We start from the raw sequence: 9,582 nt of genomic DNA, 5'->3' as shown, positions 1-9,582 counted from the left end.
TCTTAAATTAAAGATACTATACTTGAGAGTTAAATTTCTAAAATTAAACTTCCTCTTATTTTTTAAGTATTCTATTAATTTTAATATTTTTAAAACAAAAAAATTTAATTATAACATTCAAAACGATGTAAAAAAAAATAATTAAAAGCTTCTAAACTGAAAATTTGATTATAAATTTGATAAAACTATAACCATTTTTATATAAATATGTTTAAAAATAGACGATTGCTATAGTGTGCCTAAAAAAGAGTGTACAACTTGTCAAAAAAATTAAGAATTAGTATTTAATTTAAAAATATAAAAATAAATAGTTTTTAAATATTTAAAATTTACTATAAAAATTAAATATCAAATAATAAACAACATAAAATTGACTTTAAAAATACAATTATTCTCCACATATAAGTCATTTTTTGATACAAGATTATACAAGTAATTTATATTCACGTGCGCACGTTCTTTTTCGTGCCGTTACTGCACGCTTCTTCTTCTCTTTTGTTATCGTCGTTACCAACACCTCTTTTTCCTCCTCCTCCTCCTCCTCTTTTTTATTGAAATTTCTTCTCCTCCTTCCTTTTTCTCCTTCTCCTCCATCATCAATTATCTCGTTGTTAAAGATAATGAATAATTCAAGTTCAGATTGTCAATTGAATCAGAACGAAATTGATTATTGTTTTGAATCCAATTAAGTGGCTGAGGTGTGGTTCGATTCTAGCTAATTTTTTCGTTGGTAGTTTATGATTTTGTAGGTGAATAATGTTTTATCGTTGATGGTTTGAATTGAATGTAATGTAAAAGTTATGCATTAAAGAAAATATTTGTCTGTATTTGCAGCAAATTTGGGTATAACACGAAGATATTTGAGTGTATTGTTTAAGAATTTTTGGTGTATGTGTACTGATAAGTTCTGCATAATTCAAGACTCTTCTTCTCCCTCCTCCTCATCTTCTACCGCTTCTTCTTCTTCTTTTTCATCATCATTATCATCATTTTCTTTTTTTTTCTTATTCATCTTTTTTTTTATCTTCTCAAATTTCTTCTTGTTTTACTCTTTTAACAACAATAAAAACAAAAAAAATCAAAGAAAGAAGAAAAAGAAACGCATAATACTGCAAAATTATTTGAAAGAGGATGAACTTACATTCTTCAACTAAAAGAAATAAATAAAAAAAAGAAAAAAATGCAGTATTAAATAAAACATTTTTCTGTATTTGCAGCAAATTTGGGTGTAATACAAAGATATTTGGGTGTAACACGAAGATATTCGAGTGTATTGTTTAAAAATTTTCGGTGTATATGTGCTAATAAATTCTGCATAATTCAAAACTCTTCCTTTTCCTCATCTTCTGCTGCTTCTTCTTCATCTTCTTATTTCATATTCTCATAATTCTTCTTGCGAGAAAAAAATCAAATAAAGAAAAAAAATACATAATATTGCAAAATCAATAGAAAGAGGAGGAGGGAAAAAATATAGCAATAACAACAGTAATAAAAAAAACGACGATAAAAATAAAATACGCAAAGAAAAAGAAGGAGAAACGCAAAGAATGAAGAGGAAGAACGCGGAATACAAAGAGGAACAACGTGATTTTACACGCACATTATACAAGTGACTTGTATAACTTGCATGTCCAAGTGACTTATATGACTTGTATGCCAAAAAAAACTTGTATGTGTAGCAGTACTCTTAGAAATAATATGTTAAACTCATGAGTATAAAAACACCTTCAAGGATGATATGAGTGATTTCAAGGGAGAATCTAGTGAGATGGATGACAAGTACTTAGAAAGTAGCAGTGTGTGTAAGTTTACTTTGTCGCCACCTTAATTTTTGAGTCCATTGTAACTTTCACGTACTCTTATTCTCATTTCATGTCACTATCCTTTTAATCTTCCTTTTACAGCTTCCACGCACCCTCCACTTACATCAATCATTCTCCACTTTGGATTATTTCAAATAATACTAGTCCATTTCCTCTTATTTCACAGTACGTAATAATGTTTAGCGTAGATATATATTGTTTAAAGTATGTTGTTAATTATCAATATAAAATGTTTTACTTAACAGCACATTGAAATTTGTCTAGTATAATATGAAATTAAGGAAAGGTGGGTTCTATCATGAAAACATGCTTAAAGAAGAGCTATATAAACTTTAAATTGGTGTTAATACTTAGTAGATACACAATTTCTTCTCTCTATATACTATCTTTGGTTTTAGGGGTGTACATGATTTGGCCCGATCCGAAGACCCGGTCCAGCCCCGAACACTTTAGGGATTAATTTAGTGATTTTATCGGGTTTAGGGTTAAGTAGGGATCTCAAAAATAGACTCGGTCATTATTTCGAGTTAGATTCGGGTCATAGCTCGGGTCACCCGAACTCGATCCAATAGCCCAGTCATCATACACAATTAATATTTTGTGTTATTAGTGATGGATGATGGCTATTCTTATGTGAAATTTAAATATTGTAAACCTTAATATTTTGTGTTATTAGTCATTATAAGATTATAAGTTAATGTTTTATGTTTAAAATGCATAAAATTTTAGACTAATGCATAATATTGTGTTATTTGTATTGATTTAAATATTTGGTGTTATAAACAATATTAGTATTGATTATAGTTATGCTTTAATTTTAGAGAAGGGTTGGTTCTTGTTATATTTTTTAAGTGAATTTTACTATGTGAATTGTGAAATAATTGGTTAGAGATTAGATGATTTTTACATGATAAAGACTTGGTTTTTACCCGGCCCGAAAGTGCGTAGGTTTCATCGGGTTTAGGATCGAGTTAGGATCTAAAAATTAGGCCCGGTCATATTTCGGGTCGGGTCTGTGTTAAGTCAAACCCGGTGTGGCCCGGCCCATGTACACCCCTATTTGGTTCAAGAGAAAATAGGTCTAGAAAGAAAGAAAGAAAGTGGAAGAGAAAATGGAGAAAATGAAGAGAAAACATAAAATGAGAACAAGAATTATACATTAATTTCTAGTTTCTATATAATGTTGCATTCTTGATCACATAGGCCACCACAATGTAGAGAAGGCATAAATATTTGGGGCCACCTATGTACATAACAAGCAAATATTCTGTCATGCTGGGACAACATGCAAAAATCAGATTCCTAGCCATTAAGTCAAAATAACAATAATAGCAGAAAATGATGAAGTATAAGATTAGTGAACAAATTCTCAAGTGAACATCATCCCAGCAAATAAGTAGTTCCACTCCAATCCAAAGCTCATGCTTCATCATCACCTGCATTAGCTGCATAATGACCTAAGTTTCTACCCTGTTGATAAAAAAAAATGAATTAACCCAACAATATTTTAATTTGACAACATAATCATAAAGTGAACAAGGATTATATTATGATGTAAGTATACACCACCAACTGCAATCAAATCTTATAGCATTGGATCATCTTGAACTTGGTGCATTAAGTCATTGCCAACACAAATAGCTAGCTTTTGTAACTATGACCAATTTTTATTAACAAAGGGTAGAAAGTGAATATTGGTTTGACATGTTTAGATTGAGATCCCCATCGTGACGATTTTGTTGCAATATAATTTAAAAGAACAATGGAATGAGGACAAAAACGAAGATGGAGATGAATTGGTGGCGAAAAATAAGCCAACCTGTGAGGAAGGTAACCTAAGAGTAATCAACTTGTAACCATGCATTTTAAACAGGAAAGTAAGAGTTGATGATCTCTATGTTAAGAAAGGTTACCTCAGATAACAATCGTTGTTTATTAAGCAATTGAGTCCTTGCTTTGTTCTGAACGGAATTTGGAGACTTGAACATTCTCTATAAGTGGGAGAATGATGCAGATCAGTGAATAATGGTAAGTACGACGCAAACTCGGAAGTAGCCAAAGATTAGAGAGGACATTTGATATAACAAAAAAAAAAAAAACCTCGGATTTAGATCCATTATTGTTCAAAATAAACAAGAACTTGTCATATTCACATTTCCACTAATGATTTGATTACTCAAGAAAATAAGAAGTGAAAAAGGATAAACAATCAATGGTAGAGATATGAACATGAAAAAAAAAACATTTTTGTTTTTAAACATGCGATGATCCAAATCCCAAAAACTCATTGGGATTAAAAACAAACTAACCTTTTCACCACTGGACATTCGGGGTTCATTGCCACCAAGATATCTTCTCTTCGGGGTGAAATTAAAAACATCATGAAGGAACTCATTTTCCTAAATTTCCAAGGTAGAAGACAAAGAAAAGGGATGGGATAAGTAAACCTCTGGAGTTGTAAGCTTTTTGGAACTATTAGGAACTTGCCAAAAGAAAGAAAGTTGCCATGAGTAAACACCAACCTGCATATGCTTGATGAATCCTCCCCCTAAAAAGTGCTTGAGATAGTTCAACTGCAAATATCTGAATGTCAGCTTGCTAATACGTAAAAAGAATTTTTCAAAGAAAAGTAATGATGAATGCAAGTAAAAACCTGTATCATTTGGGACCAAGATGATGTCTGCAGTGAATCACCGCCAATCTTCATTGAAATTTCAGGAGAGTCACCATACTAGTATCACAAAGTATTAAAGTAATGTCAATAAAGAAGTTATGTCAATATCTACATTCTTAGAAAATAATTATTCAAACAAATATTGAGAGAAAAATAAAGCACCTCAAAAAAGTCCAAGATATCTCGGAACAAGTTCCTTTGAGTATTAAGATCTTTCTTAGCAGAACCTTTTCCCCCAGCCTCAACAGAAAGGTTCTCGACTTGATTTTTTACCTTCCCTTTCAATCCTTGTAAATGTATGTAACTTTCCTGCACTTTACTCTCTTCTTGCATCATATCACCTGTGCTATTAGATGCAGCAGAAAATTTCTGTATGCTGCCAATATCGAAAATTAGAGCCAGTGCTTCGCCAGCAGCAATGCGTACCGACCGATCTTCCTTTTCTAGAAGACTAGATAAATAAGATATGGAACTGCATCAACATTAGAAACATTTAATTAGATCCTAGTCAATACCACAAATCAAAGAGTAAACACAGAAACAGGATTGCTTACCTTTGCCAAAATTTTGAATTCAGTTTCAATTCACTCAAGGTAGAGAGGAGAAAGGACCATGCAGATACCACGGCAGTTATTAATGGAGCAGAAGGTTTGGCCGCAACTACCTAAATAATAAAATAGAAGAAACAGTGAATTTATCATGGAAATGTCAAGATAACACGGTTATTGTCGGAAAAATATTACACTCGAGCTTGATTAGTACATTTGAAACAGATGCTTACATTGGAACCTAATTTGGGATGAATCACTCTCCACAATATGTCCATTGATCTCTGAGTTTCCTCTTCATCATTCCCACCAACAAAGGTGATTATAGCCAAACATTCCAGAAACTACATATATAGCATTTAGCAGAGGAAATTGAGAATAAGAGCCTCTGAAGAACCAGAGGAAAATTTTGAATACAAGACATTCCAAAAAATACAAACTCCTACTTACAGGCGGAATTTTTGTAGCGTTTGACTTAGATGTGAGATACTCATCCAGAGTATTAACTGATTCCTCAAATATTTCTCGTGCATTATCACCACAACCAACAGTAATGGCCAAAAGGCCTACAAAAGAATTAGATTAAATATTAATCAAATGAAACGTAATATATCAAGCATATGTGAGTTAAATCAAGTTGTTACCGATTGCATGAGATGCCAATGCTATCTCCTTTGCAGATGCCTTTTTGGATCCTTTTTTTATTGAAGCAAGACAAGAATGTAATAAGGTAGCAAATCTGAAAAAGGAAAGCACTTCAAGATTATACTCCTAACTATCATAGTTTGATAGATCAATAAATATGAGTAACATATATCATCTCATTATTTGACAAGAATAATATCTGACATTAATACCTCAAATAGCAATCATCATTTTTAGAGAAATAACAAATACAAAAGAAGATAAATCGCATAAACAGGAAGAGTAGACATGGTTTTAGAAACAGAGTCAACAAGACAGCATAGTAGTGCAGGCATAAGTGCTAGGAAGACAAAAAAAATATATATGTAACTTAATTGAATGGTAACTTGGTTCAATTGTATGTACTAACACAATTACAACAGATAAGTTCTGAACACAAAAATTAAGGATCGACTTCAAATCGTTTGAATGATTCATATAAATATGAGAAATATTTATATTTTACTTCAATTTCTGAATTTTACCTCAAATAAACTGCAACTTATGTAATATGAAATTACTTGAACTAAAAGAATTATTTAGGCGATGGAAAATTTTGGACAATTGCAAGTAGCTAGTGGGGAATTTGAACATACAATCGCGAGGGCCCTAAGATAATTTCCATTTTCAACACAACCAAACTACAGACATTCAACTCAAATCTATACACTAAGAAACAAAGAAGAACCATGCAGCAAACATGGGCAGACCGTGGCTTATATATAGAGATGTCTGATAAAAAGCAGATATAGCTATAATGATTATCATTATGTCCCTTTAGAAACATATATTAGGTAAATTACAGAAGGAAACATAATCAAATAATTGTATAATGAGAAAAACTGTTAGACAGATGCTTACTTCTTCTCCACAAACTGATGCTGCACATTGCTATTAAATGTCTCAATGATCACTGACAAAGCTTTCTCTCTTGTAGAACCCCTTTATCAAGAAGAAAAGAGAAGACATAAAATAGAAGACCCTTAGGCTCAAAATGAAGGTGGTTTAAATAGAATAAGCTAAAACTGTGAATATATTTAGCATACGATAGAAGCTTATTACAGGTTCAAAACAGCTTAAACTAAAAACCTTACTAAGAGAGCTACCTACAAAATTGAAACAACTACTTTCCTCCAAGATAAGCATAACCAAATATGAACTTAGTTCATGTTCTTTACCATTGCAAATTTTCATGCTAAACCACTTCTTTCTTCTAACATGCATTTAGACTTATTATCATACACATTCATATAATTTATGGTTGCAAATTTCAATGTTAAAAACTCTTCTAAATTATGATTGCAAGTGAAATAACTAACTACCTTTTCTCATCTAATGCATCAAGAGCTTGTTCGAGCAGAGTCTCCTGATCAACGTGCACCTCTTCGTTCCCTGTCACCGACATTTTGTCAGTTCGGGCACTCGATGATGAACTCACACTACCCTCATCATCACTGTCCAACAATATTGCAGCATTCTTCTTTTGAGAATTACCTATCCCAAAACAAAACCAAACAACAAACAGCACTCAATTCTCCCACCAAACATTTTAGGTAGAACTCAATATGCAACATTCAACATAACACATTAAATTCACTACAATTAACATAGCAATGAACCTTCACATTACTAGCTTAAATTGCATGCACCAGTCATAATAGTCGTTATCTTTACAAAATTTATGTTCCTAGTCCCTTACATTTTATTTTGCAATTCTCTCATTGGTCAAAACTCAAAAGATAGTCTACATGAATAATCACGTACATTTATTCATTAATAAAGAAAAATCTAAGGTTTTGATTGGTTTAGAAGATATTTTCTTTATCCCTATTTGAGAATACCTTCTACGTCAGCTAATCAAAATTTCCAATTTAGGAATTTGACAAATCATGAAGACTTAAAAAGCTATCGTAACACATGTCGTTACTCATCATAAACAGATATCCTTCTACACTTTTGTTGGATGATAATGTAAAACACTAAAAATTCAAATCATTAATTATAAAAGTTAGCACCTTATTCCAAAAAAAAAACTATCTATTTATAGAAAAAGATTATTTATCCCCTGAAAAACCAAAAAATAATTTAAAAAAAAAAGATATAAGGTTAAAGTAGGTACGCTTTCCCATTTTTCGTGTCAACGGCTTTTCCCTCTTTTCTTCTCTACTTTGAGCTGTGTGTGTTTGGGATATGTTCGTCAAAAGCAGGTACAAGGCTTGATAATCGGAATCTGAAAGGAAGCTGATTTGAGAATTTCGTTTTCTATGGAATTCAACTGTGCAGAATTTGGGGAGAAAACAGAAAACAACAGCAGCAAGAAGAAGTTCGAAGCTAGGTTGAGCTGCGATGAGTAATAACAAGCCATTAAAATTCAAAATCGATAGAGAGGGTGCGTGAAAGAAAGGGAAATAAGAGAAACACACGGAAAATAAGGGGAAGGAAAGAAAAAATATATTCAGGATTTTGAAGAAATCGCAATGCAGAGAGAGAGTGTAGTTCAAAGAAAGTGGCTGGCGTGGAATATTCGGTAATGTGTGTGATTGCAAATTATGCTGATGCTGATTCCGTGAATACTTACGTGGCAGATTTGAGACCGTTGATTTTTCGGTGAATTCTAGCCTCGGTTTTTTTCTTTTCTTTTCTTTTTTATTTTTTTGTCGGCACCTTTGAAGTTTGTGACTTTGTGTGTGGGAGTTATTTAGATTTTAGAATCATGTCATAAATTGATTCAGTTATCTTGATTGCACGGGTGTAGATTGGATTAAGATTCTTTTGGATATTCGGTAAGGTGCAGTGGAAATAAGAGTAAAAATCAATTGAATTTGAATTGAATTTACATTTAAAAATATAATGTTAATTGAATATATTTCGGCTGAAATTTTTGGTAGGATGGATAATTTTGTGGTCCGTATTTTTTGACGTGATTTTCTTAATACAGATATTTAAAGGAATTGTTAAGGACCAATTTACTTTTTTATTTTTAAGAATAAATTACTATTTGTATCTATGAAAGATATAAACGCTGTCAAATATATTTATATAAGAATAAAACGATAATTGTATCCATGGAAGATAATTTTCGTGTGCCAAAAATATCTTAATGGACCAATTTTGTAACTAATATCCGGATACTCTTAGCACACGGAAGCCATTTTTGTAGTTATAATTGTCGTTTTATTCTTATATGGGTACATTTATCAGCATCTGTATCTTTTATTGGTATAAATGGTAATTTATTCTATTTTTAATTTTATGATTTTTTTTTACTCTGCGTTATTTTTATTATTTTAATGAATTTGCCGATAACGAAATCAATTTTTATTGGTACGAATTGTTAGTACACAAAAAATGCGAGGCAAATTATCAATGCACGGTAAACAATGTCCTTTATCTGTAATTGGCCTAACAAATTATTAGTAGGCCCATATTCAATTTGAAAAAATCACTTAGGTAATTTGACCATAAAACTTATCTACTTCTAGAAGTAGTACTAAAATAGGATCAAGCAAGAGAATAAAATTTATATAGAAATATAAGGAGAAAATATAGGGTGAATAATTACGGTGAAAAGTTATTAAAAGATTCGTTAATGACTATGAAAAGTTATATGAATTTTTTATTATTTATGCAAGATTTATTAAAACTTATCATTGAAATTCATTAGGTTTTATTCTTTAGTTGTCTATCTCTCAAGAGTTTTTAGATTATTTTGAGAGAAATACATGTTTAGGAATTTAGTAATATGTTCACTAAAATATTGATAGCTTGAGGAACTCAGGGGTGAAAACAGGTCAGGTCAGGTCAGGCTTTGCTCTTAATAGGTCTGGTCTGTCATGTAGTTGATTGGCCTGAG

General features: G+C 31.5%; 1 protein-coding gene across 1 annotated transcript; it reads right to left on the bottom strand.

The window, feature by feature from the left end:
- Positions 1–2,958: 2,958 nt before the first annotated feature.
- Positions 2,959–8,273, bottom strand: LOC107605621 (uncharacterized). The gene is made up of 13 exons (XM_016307557.3): positions 7,849–8,273; positions 7,052–7,223; positions 6,591–6,671; positions 5,690–5,784; positions 5,496–5,611; positions 5,279–5,389; positions 5,052–5,161; positions 4,660–4,969; positions 4,477–4,554; positions 4,346–4,396; positions 4,133–4,222; positions 3,737–3,814; positions 2,959–3,293 (listed from the first exon to the last, which is right to left on the bottom strand). The coding sequence occupies exons 1-13, from the start codon at positions 7,856–7,858 to the stop codon at positions 3,243–3,245; spliced, it is 1,353 nt and encodes a 450-aa protein (XP_016163043.1). The 5' UTR covers positions 7,859–8,273; the 3' UTR covers positions 2,959–3,242.
- Between the last annotated feature and the right edge of the window lie 1,309 nt (positions 8,274–9,582).

The sequence above is a fragment of the Arachis ipaensis genome, chromosome B6 (assembly GCF_059453495.1).
Source record: "Arachis ipaensis isolate K30076 ecotype BB chromosome B6, ASM5945349v1, whole genome shotgun sequence".
Taxonomy (NCBI): domain Eukaryota; kingdom Viridiplantae; phylum Streptophyta; class Magnoliopsida; order Fabales; family Fabaceae; genus Arachis; species Arachis ipaensis.
The sequence above is the reverse complement of the archived record's forward strand: the minus strand, read 5'-3'. Positions and strand labels throughout refer to the sequence as shown.

Bases quoted from the DNA above. Each gene is read 5' to 3' on its own strand.
- LOC107605621 (XM_016307557.3), bottom strand. The intron at 6,672-7,051 runs GTAGTTAGTTAT...TTCTTGATAAAG, and splicing joins GATGCATTAGATGAGAAAAG to GGGTTCTACAAGAGAGAAAG. The intron at 5,162-5,278 runs GTAAGCATCTGT...TTTATTATTTAG, and splicing joins ATCCCAAATTAGGTTCCAAT to GTAGTTGCGGCCAAACCTTC.